At 55.9% G+C, this 25,841-nt stretch overlaps 6 protein-coding genes across 6 annotated transcripts; 2 read left to right on the top strand and 4 right to left on the bottom strand.

Annotated features, from left to right (window-relative positions):
• Nucleotides 1-2,198: 2,198 nt before the first annotated feature.
• MYCTH_2297494 (uncharacterized protein) lies at nucleotides 2,199-4,106 on the bottom strand. Its single transcript, XM_003659876.1, has 6 exons — nucleotides 3,988-4,106; nucleotides 3,630-3,771; nucleotides 3,451-3,555; nucleotides 3,305-3,380; nucleotides 2,425-3,242; nucleotides 2,199-2,370 (listed from the first exon to the last, which is right to left on the bottom strand). Exons 1-6 carry the CDS (start codon nucleotides 4,001-4,003, stop codon nucleotides 2,361-2,363), a joined length of 1,167 nt encoding a protein of 388 aa, XP_003659924.1. The 5' UTR covers nucleotides 4,004-4,106; the 3' UTR covers nucleotides 2,199-2,360.
• A 737-nt stretch (nucleotides 4,107-4,843) lies between these two features.
• On the bottom strand, nucleotides 4,844-12,598 carry MYCTH_92074 (phosphatidyl inositol 3-kinase-like protein; the record flags this gene model as incomplete). Its single annotated transcript, XM_003659875.1, has 7 exons — nucleotides 4,844-7,082; nucleotides 7,133-7,613; nucleotides 7,671-8,142; nucleotides 8,191-10,867; nucleotides 10,916-11,220; nucleotides 11,269-11,900; nucleotides 11,959-12,598. The coding sequence occupies 7 exons, from the start codon at nucleotides 12,596-12,598 to the stop codon at nucleotides 4,844-4,846; spliced, it is 7,446 nt and encodes a 2,481-aa protein (XP_003659923.1).
• Nucleotides 12,599-12,726: 128 nt separating this feature from the next.
• Nucleotides 12,727-15,345, bottom strand: MYCTH_2297489 (uncharacterized protein). The gene is made up of 4 exons (XM_003659874.1): nucleotides 15,016-15,345; nucleotides 13,991-14,948; nucleotides 13,282-13,808; nucleotides 12,727-13,221 (listed from the first exon to the last, which is right to left on the bottom strand). Exons 1-4 carry the CDS (start codon nucleotides 15,247-15,249, stop codon nucleotides 12,976-12,978), a joined length of 1,965 nt encoding a protein of 654 aa, XP_003659922.1. The 5' UTR covers nucleotides 15,250-15,345; the 3' UTR covers nucleotides 12,727-12,975.
• A 228-nt stretch (nucleotides 15,346-15,573) lies between these two features.
• Nucleotides 15,574-17,163, top strand: MYCTH_2132318 (uncharacterized protein). The gene is made up of 3 exons (XM_003659873.1): nucleotides 15,574-16,033; nucleotides 16,108-16,635; nucleotides 16,698-17,163. Exons 1-3 carry the CDS (start codon nucleotides 15,761-15,763, stop codon nucleotides 16,869-16,871), a joined length of 975 nt encoding a protein of 324 aa, XP_003659921.1. The 5' UTR covers nucleotides 15,574-15,760; the 3' UTR covers nucleotides 16,872-17,163.
• A 315-nt stretch (nucleotides 17,164-17,478) lies between these two features.
• On the top strand, nucleotides 17,479-18,419 carry MYCTH_2297485 (uncharacterized protein). Its single transcript, XM_003659872.1, has 2 exons — nucleotides 17,479-17,718; nucleotides 17,790-18,419. The coding sequence occupies exons 1-2, from the start codon at nucleotides 17,623-17,625 to the stop codon at nucleotides 18,396-18,398; spliced, it is 705 nt and encodes a 234-aa protein (XP_003659920.1). The 5' UTR covers nucleotides 17,479-17,622; the 3' UTR covers nucleotides 18,399-18,419.
• Nucleotides 18,420-19,367: 948 nt separating this feature from the next.
• Nucleotides 19,368-24,170, bottom strand: MYCTH_2297483 (uncharacterized protein). Its single transcript, XM_003659871.1, has 4 exons — nucleotides 23,796-24,170; nucleotides 23,346-23,730; nucleotides 23,011-23,293; nucleotides 19,368-22,956 (listed from the first exon to the last, which is right to left on the bottom strand). The coding sequence occupies exons 1-4, from the start codon at nucleotides 24,051-24,053 to the stop codon at nucleotides 19,416-19,418; spliced, it is 4,467 nt and encodes a 1,488-aa protein (XP_003659919.1). The 5' UTR covers nucleotides 24,054-24,170; the 3' UTR covers nucleotides 19,368-19,415.
• Nucleotides 24,171-25,841: the final 1,671 nt, after the last annotated feature.

Here is a 25,841-nt window from a genome sequence, read left to right as displayed (position 1 = left end):
GGGGCAGCCAATGTGACCCAGGAACCTTGGCAGACCAGCCTCCTCTGTGTGCTCGCCACTCTGCTCCGTCACTTTGGTCTCGGACGGTCGCTGTCTGGTAGAATGCAGAACTTATTGCGGTGCGGGCGGGTGAATTGATGTTGCAGGGGCCCCGACGGTATTAAGAAAAGGGCCACAACGATGCGAGTTGGGAGCCGGTATGAGAGATACCTCCAAATCAAATCCAGGGCGGGCGTGTTGTTGGCCGCCTGGTCGATCGTTAAGACAAGCAACAGAGAGAACAAGGTTGGCCCCGGTGAGGTTTCAGGGCCTGCTTGGGTTGCTGCAGCTGGCCAATCGTTCCGGAACCAGAATTGGCTCGAAACCAACGTCGTCATCCCACAGCCGCTGCTCGGGATCGCAGGCCAATCCCTGCGCCCTAGGACGGCGCCTGTCGTGCACTAACAGCGAAGCTGTTTAGCGCGCGGAATACTTCGTACTGTACTATGTACTAAGTGCAAGTTTGCTGACGGGCTGAGACCAGACGAATTGTTGGCACGATCCTTCTGCGCACCGTCCGTATTATGAGCCGAGGGCTGCAGACAAGGGCAATACATCCAGTGCGCGAGTTACATATAGCCAGCTTCACCAAGGCTCGACAGCACGCCGTGTATACAAGTAGAGGGAGATTAACAGAATTTTTCAAACATCAACTCCGCCGGGGACGAGCATGTGCGAATCACACCAGGACTCGGTTTTCTCTCTCGAAAGTTCTAAAACAAGGTCAGACAGCAGCGAGGTGGCTGCAAACGCGAACGTGAACTCCTTGCGAAGCGTGCCACAGCCGCCGAAGCGAACACAGGGTCGCCTTAACAGGCCTGGTGGTTTGCTTGGTGGTCTGGTGGGGGGCTCCAAAAACGGATTAGAGCCTGAGGGTGTCATGTTGCTGGCGCCTTGGTTTCTTGCCGCAGGCAACTTGTGTCACTAGACGCCAACTAGGCAAGCACCAGAAGACTCGGGCTCACCCACACCCAAGTGAGTCACCCACCCAAGTGAGCATGGCCGAGGGAGAGGCTGTTCAAAAGGAAAAATCAAGCAGGCAAAAAACATTCCTCCGCCGTTTTTAGCCTGGTCTTTGAGCCCTACTGGGCGAGCAGGAGGCAATTCTTTCCCACTTCCCACTTTTCTGTGCCTTCTCGAAGCATCCTTACCTTCAAGGCGGACCCTCGCGCTCTGGCAGAACCTGGTCGGATTTTGCCTCCATTGTCACCTGGCTCAAGACTATGCGACCGAGATGTTGTCGGTTAGGCTAAGGGGCTTTTTTTCCTTATCCACAGACTTGTTGTGCTAGGTCTGATGTGAGAGGCAGTCCAGAAATGGTGTGGGATTCACATGGGCTGAATTGGTAGAATTGAGTATTTGAGTAGCTGACAGTGACGCAATACCGTATCACGAGCCTGCAGACTACCCTCCCAAAACCACACAGGTCACAAGCTCTGTGCCCCCAATCAGATCGCGGGAAAGCAATGCCCCAAGTCCTGCCGACCCATATCACACCAAATGCCAAGCATCATGCGACCGGCCGCTCCAGCCTCGTACTGTACGTCTCCTGTTCTCCAGAAGGCTTTAGAAGAATACACCTGGCTCTGTCATGAATTCTCGACATTGCCGCTAGCGAGAAGCCACCGCAAGAGAGGAAATTGGAACCAAAAACCTCCCAGACACCGAGAGACCTGTGCCTCGCAAAAAAACACCCGTTGGTGGTGGATAAATCCAGCTGCTCAGGGGTTGATGGATGCGGCACAAGATGCGCTACTCCCGGCCCGACCCAGCCCAAGGTCCAGGGCGGTCCAGGGCAATGTAACCCGTGCCACTGGATCTGTTACCTACCGGCTCCTTCGAGATTGCCGAGAGCAGAAGACGCTCGAATATACCCGACGAGTTTCGTGACATGCTGAGCCGTTTTGTTGTGGGGGTAGTTGGTTGGGCAATCGGTGAAGTTGCCGAAGGGCACACCATCAAGTCGAGGGTTAGCTGCCCTCCGCCCACAGCGACACAGGCCCACAGAAGGACAGCCTTGAACGTGAATCCATCCATTATCACTCCCTTGGCATAGCTTGTTCTCCCATGCTGCAATATTTTGTGATACACAGACGCCTGTTCTTGCCGCACCTGTGCCGCCCTCAGGAACCACCAGGAACCCCCCCGCCCCAACCCCCCTCCCCCTCCCATTCCAGCTAGCTGCAGAGTAGGACAGCTGATGAGCCTTATCCGATCTAAAATCCCCTCGGTAGCTCAACCAAACGGAAGGAAATGGAGCAATCGAGCGACTATCCCCCCCTGTGGGAATCAAGCTGTTGGCGTAGAGAGTTTACACTTCCTCAAACCGCCCTGCAAACAGTGGGTTAGCAAAGCACTTACAAGCAGTCTCACTCCTGTACTTACGCCTTTCTGGCCCGTCCCTTCAACATAGGAACGGACTTCTTCTCTGAACCCTTGCGGCCCTTCTTGGTCTTCGCCGCGGTGTTCTCCTCGCCTCTTTCTTCCTCTTCTTCTTTTCCTGGCTTAGACGCACCGGATTTGGGAGCAGACGTGGATGCGACGCCGGCGCCAGACTTCGTGTCGGGCTCAGGAGAAGCCGAGGCCTCCTTTTTTACTTTTTTAGACCTCGAAGCTTTCTTCTTGGCCGGCTCGGGCTCAGGCTCAGGTTCGGCCCCTGACACCCCATCGCTCTCCTCCTTGACGGCAACCTTGGCGGCACGCTTGCCTCTGCCTTCCTTCTTGGGTTTTTCCGGTGTCGGCTCGGGTGGGAGCTCGGGCTCACTCTCCTCTTTGAGAGCAGCGCTACCTCTGGCACCACCCTTGCCCTTGCCTGCTGCTTTTTTCGAGTTTTCTGGCTTAGCCGCCGGCTCGGGCATAGAATCCTTCTTGGAGGCGCGCTTGGCCTTCTTGACAGGCGGAGCCGGCTCATCGGCGTTCTCGTCTGGCTCATGTTTCTCCTCCCGGCCACGCTTGCCGGTTGCTTTCCTGGGTCTTTTGGGCTCCGGTTCGTCGGCCTCCTCGTCCTCAACCTCCGTCTTTCCGCGATGGCGCTTAGAACCCGCTTTCTTGGACTTTTTGGCCCCCTTCTGCTCGCGCTCCGCCTCGTCCTTGTTCCCATCTTTGACCTCCTCGCCTGATGCTGGCTCGGCTTCGGGCTCTGTCTTGGTCTTCTTCTGGCGCCGATGGATACCCTTCTGCCCCGGGACGTTCATCTCGGGGTCCTTGATTGCCCACGTCAGCCCATCTGTGGTGATTTAGTGGCGGGACGCGACATGGTACTCACGCCATTGAAATCTTCAGGATCTATATGGCCCTGCCTGATGACTCGCTTGATCTTCTCCCGAATATCAGGGCGATCTCTGCTCGCCGTCAGCATCCTGCGCATACAATCCCAAAGTGCAAAGCAGCGAACTGCAGCATCGGGCTTACTCCAGATCCTCCCAGCCATCAATAGCATCCCACCTATACTCGCCATTGGAATCCTTGCCAATCTTCTGTTGTATGTGCACAACCTGCTCTCCAGAGACGCAGCCCCTGGTGGAAGAGATTCGTCAATACCCCTCCCTCCCACCGACATGCGACGATTATAACGGGAGAAGGGCGCGTACCAATGTCTCCATTGCCAGCCGCCGCGGTCCTGCTCCCTGTACTCGACCCAGCTTCCCAGGCGGAGTTCGCCTTTCGCAATCTTCTTGCCCTCCTTCTTGCATGCTGATACCTGACAGCCTGCCCGTCCAGAGGGCGAGATTTCTGCAAAAACAAGATTAGCCGCAAATTTCATCTCAACGTTTGACTACATGTCAATGCTACTGTGGTCTGGCGGTGATCAATGCCAGTCCATCATTTGCGGGAGGGAGTCTTGGACGTCTTAACGCTGGAGTCCATCTCCAAGCTTGAGCTTCAGAGAGGAGCATGAGAGCTGCGCAGGTTGAACATGTGCGTCAAACCGGATGAAATCAGGCTTACCAATGCGATAAGACATTTTGCGCGCAGAACCTGATGATGATCGGGCTTTCTCAACGAGCACCTCTCACAAAACGGTGTCGAAACTAATAGGTTTGGAGCTGCTTGCAGATCAGAGAGAATTCGACCCGTTGCTTTGTGGATGACGCCGCGTCAATTGGAAAGGCCAAGCGTGTGTGGCGGCGCGCCACAGAGGCCGCGTTAGTTACTCTGCTGGTCCGTCTTAATCTCGGCTGCGCTCTCTTGAGAATAGGGACGTGTTTCAAGCCTCAATGAGAACAAATTTGATCATAATGCATTACTGGGGGCAGCAGCTGAAATTTCGTTTTGGGACTGGAAAGTGCGATGCGAGAGAGATAGATGAACGAGCCTGCCAGGGTCGCTGACCTCACTGCCACTACCGCATTTGGCGGGGATCGATTGCCCACTGCAGGAAACCAAAGCATTGCGGTGAATACCTATATGTACTGTACATACATACAGTACAGTATATAACTACCGCGCATGTATGTATGTACATACATACAATACTGTACATACATACATACATGCCTACATACATACATACATGCCTACATACTATAACTACATGCCTAATTGCAGTGCGATGGATTCCTCTTCATTTCGACCTCTGTTGTGAATCACAACAGCAAAATTCGACATCCTGCACGTAAATCCATTTCATTTCCTATAAATTCATTCTCATCATGAATTCATACAATCAATCAATCCCAATTTCCCATGTTGCGCTTGACCTTTCAATGATGCTCTGAAGAGGCCGCCCGTTTCCCTTGAACGACCATCATCATCATCAAGCAATAACTCCCCCCCCCCCCCCCCGGGGGCCCCAAATAACTCATCACATGAAAGGTAACCAACCGATATACATGGCCGCCAGATTCTTCGGGTCGATGGCCTGCTTAATCAACTCCTCCACCTGGCCTTCCACGCCAAGAGGTATGCTCTCTTCCGGCAACAGGCCCCTGATCTTGCGCCGGATGGTTTCGACCACGCGGGTCGGGTTGAGCGGAGGCCCCTTCTGAGGCCGCTTCTTACTGTTCTGTAAGTCCAGCGTGGGATCGTAGATGAAGGCCTCGAGGATGGTCATGAGCGTCTCCTCCTGCTGCCGCAGGATCCGCAGCGTTACCTCGCTGCAGTGCCTGAAGGGGCCCTCGTAGCGGTAGATGCCCATCGCTGTCTCCATGTTGTGCGTCAGCCGGAACGGCACGCGCTCCGGCTGGGCCAAGTGAAGCCCTTTTTCGAACAGGCAGTTGAAGTCAACGTGGAGGATGCCACCATTGCCCTCCTCGAGCAGCAGGTTTTCGGCGTGTCTGTCGCCCAGCCCGAGGATGGTGCCAACCATGGACATGACTGCGCAGGAGCGCGTAAATTTGAGTCGGGCGGCGAACCACGCCGACGGATTTGGGAACTGCGCAATGAACCATTCGGGTAACACTGGCGGGTACATTCCAAGTAAGTCCTCGGTGAAGATGCGGATATTCGCGTCCGACAAGAGGGCCCGGTTCATCATTTGAGCGGCCTCGTTGTATTCAATCTTGATGCCGCGCGACGTCAATAATTTGGTTGCGATTTCTCGCAGCGTTTTGAGGCCGTCGACCCACTCGATGATGCCAACCCTTTCGTTCAGCGGCGTGACGGCGTAGGTCCGGATGTAGAGCTGTCTGCGGCTGGATTCAGCGTCGCGCTTGAGGGAGCGGTTGATGAGGGTGTTAAACTCCATCAGCCGCTGGTCAGTGCGGAGGTCATCTTTCGGTTTGACCAGCAAGCCGTAGAGCTTGCCGTCCGATCCGCGCGCGGTGAGCTTGCGCGGCTTCGCCAGTGAGCCGAGGACCAGGACGTGGTCCAGAAACGAATCAATGGTGATGACGTCGCGCGAAAATGGCTTGTGTTTTCGAACATTGTCCGTTAGAGTCGGCAGCGTAGCTGTTAAACAAGCCTCAATCGGCAGCACAAGTGGACAAGGCGTGCACTTGTGGTTGAAGTTGAGATCTTTCGTGATGCTTGCCGTGCTCGTCTTGTTATTCGGGAAGGATCCATTGGTGGCAGCGATCAATAGCTGCTCGGCCAGCTTCTCGCCTTTTCTGAGTAGCACCCCCAAACCTTCGGAGAAGCCGTCGCCCTTCGCGTTGATACTACGGACAGCTTTCAAGATATGGAAGCTCCTGGCCCGCCGCTCACCGGCTTGGTTCGCCGCCATGAGCGGGAAGAGGCTCCATAGCGCTTGTCGAGGATGGTTCTCGACCACTTTGAGGATCATCTGCTCCAAAACCCTGAACACCTCGGGGTGTGGGTGCGCTATCCTTGCCACAATCTGTGGCAAAGAAGTGTAAAATATGTACGCTGGTAAGCGCGTGATGTGCTTTTGAAACTGCTTGGACAACTCCTGGAGAATGATCTTCCTGCGGTCTCGCAACTCCTGAGACAGTGAGATTTTGCCATCAGGAGCCTTGTCGACTTGGCTGCCCAACTCGAGAAACAGAGTAAGGATGCGTGGCAAGGTCTGAGAGAGATACTTCGTCCCAAAACTGAGCGAGCGGAGATAGTTCTCGATGACCAGCTTGGCGGTCTCGCCGGTCAAGTACTCGTCTGTCTGATCGTCCGGCGTGAGAGCCTTCTCCGACTCCAAGACTTTTTTGTAGTGGCGGCCGAGGTAATAATGCCCCTTCTCCCACTGAGGGTGAGTCTTCGCCGCTTGCTGGTATTGTGAGCGAAGAGCGCTGGCATGTGTCTGGCCCGTAGAGTCCAGCCATTTCGCCAGGAGAAGGTAAGCCCTTGCTGTCAAGAGGCTGCGTTGTGCCTCCGGTCCCTTGCTAGACGTCGGCGGGACACTAATGACACTGGTGGAGCTGTCGTTGATGAAAGAGTTGGTCGAGATGGCAAGCTGCAAGATCTGAATTGCTTTGCGGTGATGGCCGTCCTTGTACAGTAACCTGGCGTTCTCGATGATGGCGGAGCCGTCTCCAAGCTGCTGAGCATGTAGCACCGCGTTGAAGGACTGATGCATGGACCCATATTTCCTTGCCAAACGCGCACTGGACAACCACTGGGAGGAAATATCCTCGTTTGTGAATCTGGGTCTGAGAACGTTAGCAGACGCTGGTGCTTCAGGGGAGGTTGTTTCACGTACCTCATCAACTCCATCGCTGCTCTCCTGATCCCAAGGAGATACTGCTTGTCACTCACATAAGCTCCGAGAACTTCAAGCCGCCGCTCGAGCGCCAGAAGAACACTTTGCCGGTCCCCATCCCCTTTGAACTTGTCACTGGCAATCAACTCCAGATCGCCCAGGACGTGGCACTTGAGCATGGCGTCGTGGCTAGCTCGCAGTGAGGAGGTAGTCGAGTACGTTAATGAACCCGATACCTTGTCTCGAAGCATCTGGATGTGCTCTTTGAACTTATCCACATTTCCATCCTTGAGACAAAGCAGAGCTTGTCCGACGCCAAGGTTGAACACCTCGGAGACATCCCCAGCATTATACAGTCGAAGATATTTCTCGAGCGTTTGCCATCTGCCCGTTGCCCACGAAGCTTCGACAGCAAACGGTGCGATTCTGTTCACCGTGTTTGCGTTTGCGGCCATGCCTTCGACGTAGTTGAGCAAGACATCTGCGGGCGCGGGAGTCAGTAACAGAAGGAGGTCTTATGCCCACCGGAGGGGCTTACCGTGTTGTCCAGACTCCTTGAGGCATGTGAGGAGATCCAATTGAATATCTGCATCGTCGGGAGATTCCGCCAGTCGGATCTCGTACCAAGTCTGTGCTGCCGTCCAGCGTCCGGCTTTGCGATGATTGAGGGCTTGTTGGCCCAGGGTGATGTGCTGCAAGCGTGCCGACACGCCGTCAAGACCATCCGGGTCGTCAATCTGTGTGTAGATGTCCTGCAGAGACTGCAATATGCGGTCGTTTTCTTCCTTTCCAGCCTTTTTCTCTCGGTTCTCAAAGTGTGGCTCCAAGAAGAAGAGTGCTCGAGCATATTCGTTGCAATCCACAGCTCGCTGAGAGATAAGCTCCGGATCGAGAGAACCAATGACTTCATCGACCCATTTGATCCAGGTTTGGCCTTTTTCCGTAAGCCCGGGTTGGGACTGTTTGACCTGCTTCCACCTCATGCAATAGTCGAGGATGCGAAAGACTGCCTAACAGGAGTCAGCAAAGATTCCTAAAGAAAATTCGCGAACAATTACCTGGTAAAACATCTTCGTCTCTTCCTTTTCCACGTAGGACGCAGTCTCCGGGGGCTGGTACTCCAGCACGGCCGCCAGCTCGGCAGAAATCTTCTTCCTAAACTCGTCCTTCTCCTCCTGCCCGACAATGACATGTAGGACAACATACGGCAGTAAAAACTCCGTGACTGTAAGGTCCTTAACCTTGATCAGCCGGCAGAGCGGTTCAAAAACCGTCTGGCTGAAGAGATTCTGGCCGTTGCGAAGAAGGTCAAGAACAAGAGCCCTAAGCCAAACCGCGTACGACTTCCGAGGCTTGAAGACGGGGTACTCCGTCGCCTGCCGAGGCATGGGCGCAACAACAAATCTCGAAGATAGAAAGGGCGTCAACACTTCTCGCGTTTTTTCCGAGAAGGCCAGCCATTTCCTGTAGATTGTCTCGCTGGATCCCTGCCCACGATCGGCGCACGAATCTCTGAAGCCGGTCGATCCCAAGAGCTCCTGCATCGCGTAGGAGAGGAAGCCTTGGAACTTGGTGTCGGTAGTTGACAGAAAGGCTTTGACGAGTACATTCTCGAGCATAAATGCCACGAAATCAGTGGTTTCGCCGGCGTCCTCAAAGTTGTGGGTCACAACGAATTGTTTCTGCTCGCGTTCCGTCTCCAAGCGGTTCGAGTCCAGGCAGCCGATGAGGCCAATCGCTTGGGCACAAAACCGGCCGATCTCGACATGCCAGCCGTTGTACTTGGCGGAGCAGTCGAGAAGCGAGCGTATCAGTATCGCAATGACCGAGTCTGGCTGCTCGCTGACAGCCGACGTCTGGAGGTAGCCTTGGTGCCTGTCGAGGAACGCACACAATTCTACCAGCGCTTGCTCCACCACACCGGGGATTTCATGGCTTATTCGCTTGGCGAACACAGCAAAGGCTTCCCTATTGTCTAAGGGTTCTTTAAGTCTGTCCAATGCCTGGCGTATTTCGACAAGCTCATCAACGTTGCCGAGCGAAGGCAGATAATGAGCGTGGTGAGCCAGCAATTCTCTGTGGTCTTTGAGAAGGTTCAGGATCAGAAGTTCGGCTTTCTTCTTGGTCGAACTGTCGAACAGCTTCCAATAATAGCCAATGATAAAAAATGTCGTTTCAATCAGCGCCTCGACATCCGCCTCCTCCATGTGAGTGAGCATCACTTCCCAGCAAGAGAAGGCCGCCGAACGCAACTCGTCAGATGCGAGCGCAGAGATGAGGCAAGCCGATATCTGTGGGCGAGCAATGCACACAAAAGAGTTGCAGACTCGTATCATCTCTTCCATGGCCCCAAGGCATCTTCGTTGTTCGGAGACTGGAGGGTGCATCAACCAGGGGTCGTTGATAACCTCGCTGAGCCGAGCGGTCAGGCCGAGGGCGTGTTGCTGAAGGTAGCGCCCGACGACCTGAGATTTCTTTTTCTTGTCTTTGTCTTTTTGATCCGCTAAGAGCAGAGCTATTGTAGTAAGCGCTTCTCGGACCTGGGTGCTGTTAGTCTCCTTAATATCTCGGCCATACCGGATCGGACCTACCCGCGCCTTGCGTGCCTCACTCGCATCAGCAGCAGCCTTGAAGAGTTCCAGGGCGATTGGGAGGGGATCTGTCCGCAATAGCTCGGCCAACTCGAAGCTGTTCACGCGAGGAGAGATGTGGCCAAGCAGGGACATGGTATGAGCAGCGATGTCAGGAGCATCCTGAATGAGAAGAAGCGCCAGGATAGACGGCAAGTTGTTGGCGTCCATACATGTCTCCCAGATTTCTTTATCGCCGCGTGCTTCGGCAATTTTTTGGATCACCTCGCGTTTCTTGGTCAGGACCAACCAGGGCAAGGCATGCTTCTGCAGCATGCGCAAGAGGTCCGAGACGCTTATCTGCATTAGATCGGCAACCAACTGCGCCGTCTGCGGCTTCGTCACCAGGTCTTTGACAACGGAGAACGCCAGGTTTCCCCAGAAGGGTTCAAAGAGCTGTGCCGGTGTCTCCCCCCGGGACTCGGCGAGGTTCAAAATCTCGCTGAAGGCGAGGCCAGACACTATCATGTTGCGGTGCCCCAGGTACTCCACCAGTTTGATGACAGCCAGGTTGAGTCCGTCAACAGACACAGCTTTCCCGACCTGGGCCCAAGCCATAATGCAGGTCTCGTTCAGATTCGCTGCACCCTTTTCGGAAACTGACTTGAGAAAACCCAACGCGTTGGCCCGGTTCCGTGACAGGACTGCCCAGTCGAAGCCGGGGATGGGTGGCTCCGATATGAAAACAGAGAGGGTGCGCCCAGCGGCGATGCGGAGTTCTCGGATGGAACTTTGCAACGACTGAAGGCACCATTGCCCTGGGCCAGATTTTTCCAGGTCCCAAAACTCGCTAGTTGTAGAGTGTTTTGCTAAACGTCGGAGAGCAATCATAGCTAGCACTCGAAGCCGCCTGGATTCTAGGAACTTCGGAAGCTTGATGATCTTGCTGAAGGTAGATATTCCCATATCAGCAAGTTGTTCGCATCGAGGAGCAACAGGGAAAACGTCCGGGTTTGTCTCAGAGCAAAAGGAGCACAGATAGCCAGCCATCGGAGACTGTTTGCTTCTCACAAGCTTTAAGGTGTTGTCGGCAGCGCACGCGGTACGAGAGACAAGGTCAATGAGCTGACATTGGTCCTCTCCATCCATGAGAGGGAGTTGTTCCCTGTTCCCCGGTCAGCTGAAGCTCAGCAGAAAGGCAGGGGAAACAAACAGTATATGAGTCTCCAAGGCATCCAACGGGCTGTTAGAATCAGCTTTGACCAGACGACAGAGTTGGCCTTTGAGCTCGAGCAATGGCGATGACTCGCCATCATCAACCTTTCTGCACTCATCGCCATCATCAACCTTTCTGCGCTTTGCAATGGGACCCCTAACTCGGTCGTTCCCTTGCCGAAGAACCATGCTCTGCACCTGAGAGCGGAGCTCGCTGTCCACGAAATTACCGGGGTCGATTTCGATTCCAGAGCCTTCTGGTGGGGAGGTGGTCGTTGTCTCGGTGAGGAGCTGAACGGCTCGCTACGTAACATTAGCAAAGAAACATTGAGAGAGACACGGAAACCGTACCCAGACATCAGTGCCCGTTCCGATCACCGGATTCTCGGAGATGAGACGGTGAGCAAGAGGAAGCAACCCGGAGGTGATGAGTCGCGATGTGGGCGCATGATCCGCCAAAGCGCTGGCGAGGTGGATCAACGCAAAGCAGAGAGTTCGTCGAAGAGAGACGCCATCGTCATCTTCGGCGAGTAGCGCAGAAGGGTTGCGTAAGAATTTAGCGCAGACCAAACTCAACGTAGCGCATCCTTTGTGGTAGAGTGCCGAGTCAGGACTGCGGGAGAGTCTGTAAGCTTCAACCACATCTATTGATGCCTGAAGCACTGGAGCTAGACTGACACCTAGCGGCGTCGGCCAGTTGATGAGGATCGCACCGAGTGTCTGCAAAGCGTCCAAGAACCAGACGGTATCTTGACCGTAGAGCAGCGAAGCTTGCGATCCTGGCTCTTGCACTACTACGCCCTTGATTACTACTAGAATGCTTAGAGCGTGTCGGAGAAGATGTTCGGCATCTCGAAGGGTGTAGGTGCATCCGCGAGCCGCGCCATCAGGCAGGGCGTCGAGGAGAGCTCTCGGAGGTAGCCTGATCTCGATCGTGCTCTCGCTCGAACCCGGCAATGTCTGCTTGAACCTTGCGATGACCGCTGGAGAGAGTGACATGTCAGAGCCACGTATTTGCACACAAAAGACCAATGGACTCACCACTGAGGTTCGCTTGAAAGTACCCCATCAGGCTCCTTCCCAGATCCCACAAACCCGGCTGTTCCGCAGCAAGGAGCAGCACATAACGGCACAACTCCTCAACATCTCGGGATATCCCCAGACACCGCCTGTGTCCCAGCAAGCGCAGCAGCCTCGGCAGGATCCACGCCCAAAGAGGCTCCTTGCCCCTCCTCAAGAAAGTATTGCCGTTGGTAGTTCGCTTCAGCACCGTCGGCGTCTCCTTGATTGTGACCCTCAGGAAATTGATCGCCTTGAGCGCATCCGTCCGGAGCCGCTCACGGTCCGCAAAAGCGTCATCCGGCTTGAGGCCCTCGAGGAAAACGCCGCCGCAAACGTAGACAAGCAGGTGGTTATGCTCGACGCGGTCGTCGTGGGTCGTGAGGCAGCCCGGGTCGTTTTTTACCTTCTCGATGGTTGCAAAAATGTGCTTCAATTCAGCCGTCTCGTCCGGCCGCGAGGACTTGGAGGCCGAGGTGGAGATGTTTTGGACGAGTTGGGCAGCGAGAGTTGAGGGCGGCGGTCCATCGCTGAGATCGGCAAAATTATGTTGCTGCTGTGGTTGTTGCTGCTGTTGATAGTCACCGGAACGGGCCGGTTTTCCATGCAAATCGGAAGCCATATTCCGCTCCCATCATTGGGGCTGCGGCCGTGAAGCAAGGACGTGTCGCTGCTGCAATGGAGGAAAAGAGACGCGAAGTTGTGATAGCATACGGAGAGGCGCGTTTCGCGGGGTTGAAACGCAGCTGGGGAGGCACGAAAGCACGTGACAGTCAATTTGAAAGAGAGCAATTGGAAAGAGCCACATATACAACCCTAACCCTTATCCTTCCTTCCCTTGCCCCTGAGAACCGAGACACGGGTAACTATCCTTTTGCATCCCAGAAAATTGCACCTTTGCATACATGCTCATGTCTTAGCCAGGGAGGAGACGTTGACTATCCCGAGTGCAAACTACCCTAGACGCGCTTCATGTCCACTTAGCCCTCCGCAACCACTTCATGCGCTGCTCAACAGCTTCTCGACCGCCCACTTGACCGAGAAGTTCCTCAAGTCCGAATAGTGCTGGCCAACACCAACAAACAAGACCGGCACGTTCGTGGCATGTACGATGCTAACCAGAGTGCCTACCATATCCCCGACGGTATCGCACTTGGAGATGATGAAGCCGTCCAGCGACCGGCCAGACCCGAAAGCGGCGTTGAAGTTTCTCGCCTGCGCAACCGAGTCCGTTCCGACGAGTGCCTGTGCCCGTTAGCATGTTCTGCAAGTCCTAAGGCACCATCGATGTAAGTAACAACATACCTCGCCAACCATCAGAATCTTGTCCGGCTGCGCGAACTTGGCAAACTTTTCCAGCGATGACATCAACCGCTGGTCGTTATGCCTCCGCCCAGCAGTATCGATGAGCACAACATCGAAACCCTCTTGGGCGGCAAAGGCGACTGCGTCCTTGGCCACGGCTGCCGCATCCTTGCCGTACCCCTTCTGGTACAACTCGACCTTGCCGCCCTCTCGGGCGGTTAGCTCTTTCAGGTTGCGCACGTGCACAGCTAACTGCTCGACCGCGCCGGAGCGGAATGTGTCGCCGGCGGCGATGAGCACCTTGTACTGGTTCTGCAGGAGGAAAAAGCAGATCTTGGAGAGGTTGGTGGACTTGCCAACGCCGTTCACGCCGACAATGGACATGACGTAAGGGCGGGCTTTGCGAAGCGAAGTGGCGGGCGGGGACGTGACCGAGTCGATTTCGCGAAGAAGATCGAGGGAAGAGGTGGGGGTAAGCATCTTGGTGAGCGAGGCTTCCATGGCCTTTCGTATCCTAGAGTTGATGCCTGGTCTTGATGTTAGCGGCGGGGTTCAAGGAGCAGGAGGAGGAGGAGGAGGAGGAGGAGGAGGAGGAGGAGGAGGAGGAGGAGGAGGAGGAGGAGGAGGAGGAGGAGGAGGAGGAGGAGGAGGAGGAGGAGGAGGAGAAGAAGAAGAAGAAGAAGAAGAAGAAGAAGAAGAAAAAGCATACTCTCAAAGCTTCCGGTCTTGACGCCGATGAGTTCTTTCTCCACGCCCTCGCATAACCTCACGGCGGCCTCGCGTGCAACATTCTTCTTGAGCAGATGCTCCTCCATCCCCTTCATGGCCTTCTCGAGATCCTGCTTCGTCAACGTCTTGCCACCAACGACGTTCCTGAAGAGTCCTCCGATAGCGCTTAGACTCGACCCGACAAGGCCGGTGGATGCTTCCGTCTCGGTTGCCGCCTTGTTCTTAGCCTCGGCATCTGCCAGGATTGAATGCACCTCATCGCCCAAGTCCCTGAGTACGAACTTCCCCTTTGTCCTTGATCCCCAGGTAGAAGCATCCACCTCCTCGACGGCACCGGGCCTCCCGCCAGCAACAGCTTCATTGTCGGTCGTAGATGCGTGGACTGAGTAGTCGAGTTGGACATCGTCGGTCTCGTCCGCCAACCCGTCGGCATCCCACTTCCTCCCGCGCTTGGCAGCTTTGGCCGGCTTGCCCTTTCGCCCCGTGGCTTCGTCCCCTGAAGAGGGCGGTACCGGGTTATTATTCTGCATCTTCCTGGCTCGTCTCGACATTTTGGCCCCTGGGCCAGGCTTGGCCACTAGCAAGTGGCTTGCACTGGGAGTCGACGGGCGCGAGACATTGGGCGTCGGAACCGGGCTGGACTCGGCCGACGACTTGTTCTGGGCCTTGGCATGGTTCGAAAGAGCGGATGGCAGAGGAGGTTCATCCTTTATACTCCCTGAAACCGTCTCATCACCGTACGCGCGCGCGTCTGACTTGTTTCCCGCTTGTTCGAGCTCTCGGAGCTGCTGGTCGAAGTACTCGTCGAACTTGACGCACTGGACAATTGTGGTATTCGGCTTCTTGAGCTGGTCGTCGTAGAGACTCACGAAGATGGCTTTAATGTTGTCGACAAGCTTATCGACCCAGGGCAGGTGCAGGAGAGAGCGGTAGACGGCCTTTCACCGGTGTTAGGGGCGAAGAGCAGGCAATTTGATATCCCCCCTCCGACAGGCCGTCACTTACGACAAAAATGATACCGAGTTCCTTGTTGAAGGTCCATCGCAAGCTGTGCTGGTCGTGCTTGTACGGTGGGTTAGAGGCCGCCGATGCGCCGTCCTTTGCGCCAGCGACTGTACTCTTCTCCTCGATGAAGACATCCGAGATGAAGTTGTTGACCACCGAGGGGCTAACAGGCGCATAGCTCCTGGACCAGAGTACAACCCCCGAAGTATTGATAATCTCGAAGGCGTCCAACATCCTGAACCGCAGGCCGAGTGCTGGACTTGTTGGTGCTATGACTGGCGCAGGGATGCGTAATGAGATCTCAAAACCTGTCCAGATACGGGTCCCTGCTACTTCCATAAAACCGGGAATCGCATTCGGTGATTGGCGTATCCGTAGCCCAGCCCTGCGTCAGCAACCTCCGAGTCCCAAGTAGGTAAATAGCGCCGGGATTTAACCGGCTGCACTCTGCTGCTTTGCCAAGCCCGCTGCTTCTCTGCAACAGGGGCTGGACACCTAGCATGCACCTTTGCAGGCAGCCCTGCTTGGGAAGCAGCCCTTGAAAACACATTGCGCAGAAACAGGACCTCGACTTGCCGCATTTCAAGAACCACCACCACCAAAGAACAGGAACTGCTGCCACACAACTTTCTCGTCGAACTTCAGTCACGACGATCAATTCGCCCGCCCACTACGACATCCCTCGCGTCGTTTCCTAGGATTTCGCAGCGCCTACGCATCCGATCCGACAAGTTGTCGCTTAACCATGCAGCGCGCAACCTACGGACGGTCCCCCCCTCTACACCACCCGGTGCCGCAACACGTCTCGACCGTCCCCCAGCTGCGATCTCCGCCTCCACCGGCATCGCAACCACAGAGCGGCTATGACGGCAGCCCGTACCCCCAACAACAGGCGCCTTCGGCCGGCCCTACGATGTTTGGGCAGTATGGCAACTTCATCAACGACCCAGCCGCGCAGCTAGCAACACAGTTCGGCCAAAGCGCATTCAGGCAGGGCCAGGAATACATAGAACAGAACGTGAGCGACCGCCGGGGCCTACACGTCCCGTTCGTCGTGCTGCTTCCGTGCTAACGCGCAGCCAACCACGCCAGGTAAACCGCTTCGTCAACGTCTCGGCGCTCAAGCACTACTTCATCGTCACCAATTCGTACGTAATAAACAAGCTGTTCCTCGTCCTCTTTCCTTGGAGGCACAAGCCGTGGACTCGACGACAGGCCACGGGCCCTTCGGGCCAGGAGACCTGGTACCTGCCGCCGCGCGACGACATCAACAGCCCCGACATGTACATCCCCGTCATGTCGCTAGTGACGTACATCTTCTTGCAGGCGCTCATCTCGGGGCTCAAGGGCCAGTTCCAGCCGGAGCTGTTTGGGTACATTGCGACGACGGCGCTGGTGGCCGTGATCGTGGAGATTCTGGGGCTGAAGCTGGGCTGCTACCTGCTGAGCATCTCCAACGAGTCGCAGCTGCTGGACCTTGTGGCCTACTCGGGATACAAGTTTGTCGGCGTCATCGTCACGATCAGTGTGGCTGAGGTGGTCAACGGCGGCAAGGGGACGGGCGGCTGGGTTGGGTGGACTGTGTTTATCTATACTTTCCTGGCAAACTCCCTTTTCCTGGTAAGTCTTTGTTGTGCCAGCTGCCAGGCTAGGTAGTGTCGCAGCTCTAACACTGTCGTCAGATGCGGTCTCTCAAATACGTGCTGCTGCCGGAAAACAATAACGACAACCGGGGCCCCATGCAGACGATGCACCCACTCGATTCTCGGGCGAAGAGGAACCAGCGGACCCAGTTCCTCTTCTTCTACTCTTACATTGTGCAGCTATTCTTTATGTGGATCCTCTGCCGGTCATAGCTGTTTGGTTCGGTGAATAAGGAGCATGGGAGCTGTGCGTTGGGAAGTGCTAGGCTAGGCCTCGCTAAGACGATGCGAATTCTGGCGGGCACAGGCCGGCGCGATCAGTATCTATTGCTGCCTGTGAGATGGACGGCCTAGAAGCACACTTGAACCAAAGATTTAACCACGATTGTCATGACGGTTTGCCGAGGGGGGCATATGAAGAGGATAAGTGCAGATGATCGAAACATCATGTTATCATGTTTCCACTCTCGTCAAATAAAGGAAGAAAAGAATTTCCGTAACTGCATTACTGGTTCAACTCATTATTCGACTACCAGAGTTCTCGAGGCTACCCTTTGTTCGGGTTGTGATCAACTAGCGACTGCAAGATTGCTTCGGCGTCCCAAGTTCAATCCTTACCATTTTTGGGCTCAACCACTCGCACATCCGCTTAAACTACAGGGTGGGTCCAATGTTACGCTGTCGTCAGGTACTTTACTGCGTGCGGCACGTACTGTACTGCACGTATGTATGTATGTATGTATGTATGTACATACATACATATAATACAAGCACAGTGATCCCGCGGGGCTATGTTTAAACAACACCAGTCCCGTCTCAAGCTGAAACACACTTCCAACAATCAACCTTTTTGATCACGCACTGTTTTTACCTGGTGTCACTTTCAGCAAGACCACAGTCGAGCAGAGAATAATAAATCGATTTCTCCAAAAAGAGAGTTCAAAGCATTTAAAGTAAAGCAGCTATGGCGCCCCCAATTGTGTCCGCTACAATCCAAACAGCAATCATCTCCGCCATCTCCAACATTCTCGCACAGGCCATCACAGCCCACCAGACCGGCGTGAGTTTCTTCCCCAGCATTGGTATCCAACCCGCGGTAATCCCAATTCCCCTTCTGACATTCACACCCAGACCCCTCTGATCATCGACCCCATCCCCGTCTTCCAATACGCCCTCTTCTCCCTGCTCTCCACGCCTCCCAACTTCCTCTGGCAGGACTTTCTCGAGTCCACCTTCCCGGCCTACGGCCCATCCGCGTCAGCAGCGCCTGCGCCTGCTGCGGGGTCCAAGGACGCCAAGGGCGCCGCCCCCGCCGCCGCCGAGGCGAGACCGCGGCTCAACAAGCGCAACACGGTCGTCAAGACGCTGCTCGACCAGACGGTCGGCATGGCCGCCAACACGGTGCTCTTCAGCCTGTTCATGCACGGGATCCGGCAGGGCATGGCGCACCACTACGCGGCGAGGGAGGCCGCCGGGGACGGGGACGCGAGGTTCGGCGGGCTGGGGCTGGGGTTCCTGCTCGGCAGCGACGCGGTGCGGTACCGGGACGTCGCGTGGGCCAGCGTCTGGGCCAAGGCGAAGGGCGAGTTCTGGGACCTGGCCAAGGCCGGCTGGCGCTTCTGGCCGCTGGTCAGCCTGGTCAATTACGTCTTCGTCACGAGCGTGGAGGCGAGGAGCCTGGTGGGCGCGCTGGCTGGGTTGGGCTGGGGCATCTACCTCTGCTTGGTGACGGGGCAGTAGCTGAAAACGCATCTGGGACGAGATGACAAGGGTTGTGCAACCTCAGGGTCTGGACGTTGCCGTTTTGCAACATGCTATAAAAGCAGCAGTACTGAGTGGGGTTAGAGGATGGGTAGGGTTCACCCACAACCGGTCAGGTGCATCAGTCATGTGTGTATGTATATATATATGTACGTAGACTTTCGTAAGCAAAGGGTCGCACTTGTTTGACTCGACAGTCACCAGATGAAGGCAATGTATCCAAGGACCCGAGACTGCGGAGTTGTTAACAGTAAGCATGTCTTCTTAATGTAGTTCTAGTCATTGCACAACTCTAGCCCGTCTCTGTTCTGTTAAGACCAAAGCGTACACCTGCGAGCGAAACGACTTGTAGCCATCAGAACCCTCAAGTCCGAAACACAGCGGAAGAGACAGTGGTATATATTATCTCGAACGTCGCAAAAGCCTGCTGGCAACTGCCAGAACAACGAGTGGATATGACCTTGTTTCGCCCTCATTGACTTCATCCAGCATTCCTCACCCACTGCCCGAGTCTCCAACAGCAACAGCGAGAACGGGCCGCCTATATATCCAGACACACAGCAACCACTAAATGGGTACAATTAAGAGCATTTTCCTGTAGGTAACCAGCCCAGCTTCCACAGTGTACACCCCGCAAAGCTCAATGAAAGAGTGAAAGAAAAGGCGGGGAAGAAAAAGAGAAATAAGCCAGGTAAAAAAAAAAAAAAACGCGTCTGACAAAATGCGTGCGTGTCTCAAGTCAGTTGAAACAAGACGACGAGATGGAAACAGGTCGACGGCCCAAGGCTCAGTCAGAAAAAGAAAGAAGAATGAAAAAGGAAGAGACGAAAAATATTCCTCAGCCACCCCAGCGAGAGGTCAAAACAAGATGGGCCCCCTCCCCCAAAAAAGGTGTTTGTAGTACACACTCTTCAAGCCTGGCTGCAAAACACCGTCGTGTGCACAAAGACGCCACGCCCTCGTCAAGCCAAACCCGTCGTCGAACAAGAGCCCGCCCTATTTCCCACCAGGAGTATCCGGATGGCTCTCATCCAGCCTCTTCCTCCAGTCCGCCAGACTCTCGCTCAGCCCCAGCCCAGCCCCACTCTCATCTTTCCTCCCGGACGACGCGTTGGCCGCCGCGGCCGCCGTCACCGGGTTGGCGTCAAAGTCGAACGTGTTGCTCAGCCGGTAGTTCTTATTAGTCGCTTCCCAGTGGCTGCGCAGAGTCTCCAGCTCGTTGGCCAGGCTGTCCAGCGCCGCACTGTTCCGGGCATCGCCCAGGCTAAGGTGAGAGGTATCTCCATGGGCGCCGGGAGCGGAGGGGTCGTAGAGGCTCTCCGACTCGCTGGCGGTGGACTCCTGGCGCAAGTGGCCGGGAATGCGGTGGTGTTTGCTGCCACCGCTGCTACCGCCGTTGCCGTTGGCGGGGCCGGAGCCGCCCAGGCCGGTGGTTTCCGAATTGACGCTTGGGGCCTGTCGGCTTCGGCGGCGGTAGTTGTCGACCGAGAGCTCGACTTGGTCAAGGAGTGTGCTGACCTTCTGTTCAGCGTCCTGGGCGCGGCGTTCGAGCAGCGCATTTTCTTGCTGAAGTTGTTCTAGGTCGCGTTTGGCAGCCTCTAGACGGCGATTCGCCTCTTCGTTGTCCTGGAGGGTGGCATTGCGTTCGCGCTGGGCGTCGGCAAGTTCCTGCCGAAGCGATTTCAGTTGCTCTTCGAGGTTGGATGCCGTGTCGTGGAGCTCTGCCTGAAGTCTTTCGACCTCTGCTTTCAAGGTCTTCTGTTGCGTTTCCCAGTCTGCGGCGCCCTGCTGGCCTTTAGGGGATGAGGGCTCGGCCTCGAGCCTCTCCTCTAACTCGACCAGCTGCTCCTTCAACTTGGCGTTCTCAGCCTTGTAGCGCGAGAGCTGCTCCTTGAGCTGCTTCAGCATCTTCTCGGTGCCCTTGACGTAATGCACAGCCGACTGATAGTCGTTCTCAAGCTGCGCCAGTTTGTCGCGGTATGTTGATTCCGACTCCTGCGCCTGAGCCGCGGCCTGGTTTCTTGTCTCCTCAAGCGCTGCCCGTGCGGCAGTGAGCTGCTGCTCCAGCTCACGCAGACGCATCTGCTCAGGAGACCCCTCGCGTGGACTGTTGCGCGGGCTGCTGCGGGATCGCACGGCTGCGGTCGGCGAAATCCCTCTCTCGCCGAGGATCTCTTTCAGGGCGTTGTACTGAATCAGCAGCGCATTGGTCTCCTGCTGTTGCTTGGCCAATTGCTGCTTGAGCTCCGAGTTCCCGGCTTGGAGGCTTTGGATTTCCCTCAGGGCGTTCTGCAATTGCCGACGAATCGACACGCCCTCACGGCTGGCCTGTTCTTGGTATGCTTCCAGTCCAGCGATGCGTTCTTCCGCGCCCCGTAACTTGTCCGCTGCTCCATCCGCTTCCTGCTGATACTTTCTGACCAAGGCGTTGGCGGCATCAATCTGACTCTGAAGAGTGCGGATCCGTTCGCTCTCGCCCTTATCCGACTTGGTCGTATCCTTCATCGAGATCTTTTCAAGACCAGCCATCACGGCTTCGCGGTGCAGCCGCGCCTCGTTGGCGTGCTGCTCCGCCAGCTCCTCCGCATCTCGTAGGCGCTGGGTGGCGGCGACCAGCTCCGCCGTCCGCGCTTCGTGCTCGGCCTTGAGCTTGTTAAGCTTCGTTTCAACCGTTTCCCGAAGCGCCCGCTCCTCGTCGAGTTTCCGCTCCAGCAGCGCCTTGGTTTCGGCGGAAGCGGCTACGGCTCCCCGCAAGCTGGCGAAGGTTTCCGCGTGTTCCTTGGAGCTTCCCACCGCCTCGTTGTATTTCTGTTCAATCTCCTCCTTCTCAACTCGAAGCATCTCCGCGGAGGCCGCGGCTTCCGCGGCGGCCACGGACTGCTCCCGCGCTTCCCGCTGGGACAAGTGCAGCTCAGCCTTAAGCCGCTCAAGTTCAGATGCGTTCTGCTGCCTGTAGTTCTCCAGGTCCGCCATCCTCTTGTGTGCCGCGTTGGCCGTCTCATCCGCCAACTTGCGCGCCTTCCTCTCGGCTTCATATTCGGTGCTGAGACGGTCCAGCTGATCCTGGAGTTCCTTCTGGGCATTGAGCGCGACCGCAAGTTTCTTGCTAATCTCACTAACCCTGTCGTCTACGTCTTGCTCACCGTCAAGCCGCGGCGTGCTGTTAGCGCTCCCCCCTACACGTGCGGCCAATTTCGCCTTGGCGTACACGGCTTCCTGAATCGCGGCGTCTCTTTGCCTCTCCGCCTCAGCGATCTGCTTAGCCGCCAGAACGGCTTGTTTGTCGACGGAAGCCTGGACATTGGCCAGCTCCGTCCGCATAGCGAGCAGCGCTTCGATGAGTGGCTTATCCTCGTCGTCAAACGTTTCCATGGCACGGTTGTCGAGGACCGGGCTGAGCGACGTACTCGGCACATACCCAGCCCTGCGAGCCAGCTCCAGCTCTGATGCATACCAGGCATTTCGACTTCTGGCGGCATCAAGTTCCTTGAGCAGAGCAACAGTCTGGGAGTTTCTGGTAGAAGATCTTCGAGATAGAGGATTGCTAGGTTGCCGATTAGGAGGTGGAGGAGAGGAGGGGCGCGGCACCGCCTGTTTGAGTGTGGGCTCGGTCGAGCTGTCAACAGATCCCTGACTTCGTCCCTGTTTGGATGATTTCGCTTTAGGTGCATCAACGGGCTGATTTTCTGCTTGCCTCGAGGAAGATCGCGGAGGATTCTGTGTGGGAGGAGTGCGCCTGCCGTTTACCGCGGCGCTCTCAGCCTCACGGAGCGCTGAGACCTGTTGTGGGGCAGCGGATGCTATGGGGGAAGTAGGCGATTGCTCTTGACGGTCCAACGAGGATGTCCTCGGTCGGGATGTCGCCGCATTGGAATTCGGCTTTGGTGGCTGTCCCTGCGGCGGCGGGCCAGCAGGCGCTGGGGGACCTGTCGATCTCGGAAGCCTGGAAGGGCCGTTAGGCTGGCCGTTCGGTGCACCGGAATCGCCTGTTGGGGACCGGAAGCCGCTGGGAGCGTTGGGAACTCCAGTCTGCCTCCTGGTATCGGACGGGCCGTTGGAGACGTCGCGTGAGGGCGTGTTCCTGGCAGATGTCGAGGCAGAGACATCACTGGGTCGCCTGGTCCTCGGTGCAGCCCCGGAGTCGTTTGGATAGCGGATCTTGGTAGTATCCAAGCAATACACAAGCGCCAAATCATTGACCGCGGTCGTTGCAGAGCTCGGTTCCCCCCCGACGACTACGATCGTCTTGCCGACCGTAGTCATGCTGTGTCCAGACCTTGGCGAGGGAGACGGACCCATATTCTGGAAAGTGTACCAGCGGCGAGTGGTAATCCTGAACGCAGCCAGGTCGCCGAGATCCGACCCATCCTCTGTGCGGCCTCCAAAGACGTACATGACATCGTCGACTAACGCTGCCGCATGACCTTCCCGTGGACACGGAATGTAGCCAATACAATCCAACAGTGACCACGTATTTGTCACAGGGTCGTAAGACCAGACGTCGTTGAACCACTGGAACCCATTCGTGCCACCAAACCTGGCCGATCTTAGTCAACAATCCTTTGACCATTAGTGATCAGAAGATACTCACAGGTACAGCTTGTCATTGAAAGTCACCATGGTATGATTTGTCCTTGCTGGCGGTACCTTTCCCGGAGGCTGGACCCCGCTGTCACTGTTGGGAAGCAGCATCTCCCAACGATTATTGGGGTTCTGCAGCTGGTTCAAATCAAAGGCGGTTAGATCGTTCATGAAATATCCTTCCACTTGGCCACCGAAGATGTAGATTTTCGAGCCAAGAATATTCAACGAGTGGCCGTATCGACCCGAGGGCCGTGGCCCGGGAGGTAGCGCTCTTGACCATTGCCGCGTCGCTGAGCGGCGTTAGCAAGTCCGTCACACCGAGGAACTGCGACCGTGTCTTACATGTGTTCAACAGGTAAAGAGTCTCGTCGAGGACGTCTGTTTCTTCGATCTTGGTATCTCCTCCGAACACAATGAATGCGTTGCCCACCAGCAGGCTTGCATGGCCGACTCTCGGGCCCGGTCCCTCGGCGGTGGTTGCCAGCGGGTAGCAAGCCATGTTGGCACCAGCTTCGATCAGCCACAAGTCGCCCTTCACCGTTGAGCTATTGATCAGGCCGCCCATCACATAGATGTCGCCCTCCTTGGACGAAACCGAATTGACTGCAGCACCATATCTCGGAAACGGGCTCGGGTGCGATGATGTGTAGGTTAACCTTCGCTGCGACCAGGGGTACAACGAAGCGTTCGGGTTTGCCGCCAACTGCGGGGCCGTGCCATTGCGATACTAAACGATGATATGTCAGTTATTCGTTCCATGTCGATAGACCTGGCGGAAGAAGCGACCCGTACCGGCGGCTCGTTTGGATGTTGCTGGTGTTGCGGCTGTCGATCCAGACTCTGACCTCTCTGGCGGGCGTACGCTTGATCTGGGCTTCCCATACTTCCATCGTTGTCGAGCGAATGGAGACTGCCGGTGGGCGTGGATCGAGATCCCTTCTCTTCCCTCACACGGCCTGCCGCACCCCCCGCCGACCCGGAGCCCTGCGATCCATCTCGGCTCGAGAGTCCCCGGTCCTGGTGCTTCTTGGATTTGAAGAGAAATGCCATGACGGGTCGGAAAGGATTGCTCGCTCGGCAATCGGGTCTCGCAGAGCTAACGGCAGGCTCCTTGCGATGTCGGATGGGCCTTGGTGGCGGAACCTTGGGAGAAAGCGCGCGCTCCTCAGCTGACCGTACGAGAGCGCAAAGCCGCCCAGTGACGTCTTATGGCAGGATGGTGCAGACGGCTACGACACGGGAGGCGTAGGGATGTCGGCAATGGACTCGGCGCTCGAGTATAGCGATGGCTGGGAAAGCATCGGTTTCGCGGTGGAGTCGGCGCAGCAGCAAGGCAGTCCGAGTTTGTTTGGTGTTCAACCTCCTGTCTTTTTTTTCGGATGAGGGGGATCCCCTGGCCAGTGACCACAGAGGGAGTAACCAGCACGGGAAAAAAACGGGTATGTATGACGCACGTCGTGAGGGAAGCTGGTATCAAAACCGCAAAGCCGGTTGTTTCTGTCGCGAGCACCGACTGCTAGTCCCGCGGGAGTGTAAATGGATGCCGAAGGCAAGCTCAACGCGCCCTGTCCGAGAAAGATTTCGAGCTGGGAAGCCTGAAGGCCCAGCAGCACTCAAGGCCCTTGGCCAATGTAGCAAGTTACACTAGAGCGGCAGGCATGGGGGGGATTCGGGGCACGGAAAGGGTGGGCCCCAGACCACGGACCACTATGAAGCCTTAGCACCTGCCGCCTCATAGAAAACCGAGCGGCTGGCCAATCACAGCATTTTTTAGCCTCAAGACTTCGCCTGGCATGAGCGAAAAGGGGCAGAAAGCAGCATTCAGGGGTTACAGCTTCTCCAAGAAGCACCCTTCTCCCGGCCACTCAACACTCGGCGTTCCCCAGCACATTCAGCACATTCAGCAACATCTCGGCGCAGTCGAGGCGCTGTTGAAACATACTACGGGTGACACCACAACCATACTTGTAGTTTGAGATGTTGCGTATTCCGTACACACTCTGCAACATCCGTCTCGCAGCCACTGCGCGGCTGAGGTAGTTTCTATAATTGGAAGTGCTGATTCCCAAGCACACCGGTGTACAACATAGACACTGTGTATCCGCAATGTCGTGCCGTTTTCACTTCATGTATAGACTACGGAGGACGTACACATGATCTGGAACGAGAACATGTATAAAATTTTTGTCTTCGGTTGACGCATCTGATAGCGCGACGGACTCTCCTTCAATGTGACTGCTCATGCACATCATCCCCATTTTGAGGATCCGCGACGGCGAAAGTGGCGCCCCAACAGAATCCAAGCGCCTGGAAACATGATGCCGGAAGGTGAACACGATGAACTTCGCTGCTTCTTGGGGGGGAAAAAGGAAAAGAGAAGGGAAATAACGATATAGGATCGAAGAGGTCACATAGTTAATGTACGAGTAAGTTGGTGCATACCCCGTAGCATTGTGGATGCCGTGCAGGAATCTTCACCTTTTTTCCGCCCACATTGCCCAAGCGTTGATCTATCGCTTGCCCGCCCAGCAGGTGCTGCTGCCTCGCAAGCCCGAACAAGGTGCCATTCGACCCCATGTTGTTTCATGTTTCACGCTAGCGAAATGCGTGGTGCAACCTTAAATGACAGAACATCCGGAGTACGCGCGTGCCCCGATAATGTAGACGTGAAATCCGTGTTCCTAGCATTGTCCAGAGACTACCTGTACTGCGATATGTACAGTATGTACGTCCGTACAATACATACATATCACTCCGTCATCCCTTCGAAGGTGCCTATCAACAAAGTCTCATAAAGAGGTTTTTTTTCCGGCCTCCCAAGCTCATTGATTGTGCCAT

Source organism: Thermothelomyces thermophilus, chromosome 1 (genome assembly GCF_000226095.1).
Source record: "Thermothelomyces thermophilus ATCC 42464 chromosome 1, complete sequence".
In the NCBI taxonomy this organism is placed as follows: Eukaryota; Fungi; Ascomycota; class Sordariomycetes; order Sordariales; family Chaetomiaceae; genus Thermothelomyces; species Thermothelomyces thermophilus.
The sequence above is the reverse complement of the archived record's forward strand: the minus strand, read 5'-3'. Positions and strand labels throughout refer to the sequence as shown.

Coding starts and splice junctions, on each gene's coding strand:
- MYCTH_2297494 (XM_003659876.1), bottom strand. Junction 3,556..3,629: donor GGCTGGCAATGGAGACATTG/GTACGCGCCCTT, acceptor CTCTTCCACCAG/GGGCTGCGTCTCTGGAGAGC. Junction 3,243..3,304: donor ATCCTGAAGATTTCAATGGC/GTGAGTACCATG, acceptor TGGGCAATCAAG/GACCCCGAGATGAACGTCCC.
- MYCTH_2297489 (XM_003659874.1), bottom strand. CDS start 15,249: ATGTTGGACGCCTTCGAGATTATCAATACTTCGGGGGTTGTACTCTGG. Junction 14,949..15,015: donor AACTCGGTATCATTTTTGTC/GTAAGTGACGGC, acceptor CACCGGTGAAAG/GCCGTCTACCGCTCTCTCCT. Junction 13,222..13,281: donor AGATTCTGATGGTTGGCGAG/GTATGTTGTTAC, acceptor TAACGGGCACAG/GCACTCGTCGGAACGGACTC.
- MYCTH_2132318 (XM_003659873.1), top strand. CDS start 15,761: ATGCAGCGCGCAACCTACGGACGGTCCCCCCCTCTACACCACCCGGTG. Junction 16,034..16,107: donor AGGAATACATAGAACAGAAC/GTGAGCGACCGC, acceptor CAACCACGCCAG/GTAAACCGCTTCGTCAACGT. Junction 16,636..16,697: donor TGGCAAACTCCCTTTTCCTG/GTAAGTCTTTGT, acceptor CACTGTCGTCAG/ATGCGGTCTCTCAAATACGT.
- MYCTH_2297485 (XM_003659872.1), top strand. CDS start 17,623: ATGGCGCCCCCAATTGTGTCCGCTACAATCCAAACAGCAATCATCTCC. Junction 17,719..17,789: donor TCACAGCCCACCAGACCGGC/GTGAGTTTCTTC, acceptor ATTCACACCCAG/ACCCCTCTGATCATCGACCC.
- MYCTH_2297483 (XM_003659871.1), bottom strand. CDS start 24,053: ATGGCATTTCTCTTCAAATCCAAGAAGCACCAGGACCGGGGACTCTCG. Junction 23,731..23,795: donor AACATCCAAACGAGCCGCCG/GTACGGGTCGCT, acceptor ATCATCGTTTAG/TATCGCAATGGCACGGCCCC. Junction 23,294..23,345: donor TCTTTACCTGTTGAACACAT/GTAAGACACGGT, acceptor AACGCCGCTCAG/CGACGCGGCAATGGTCAAGA.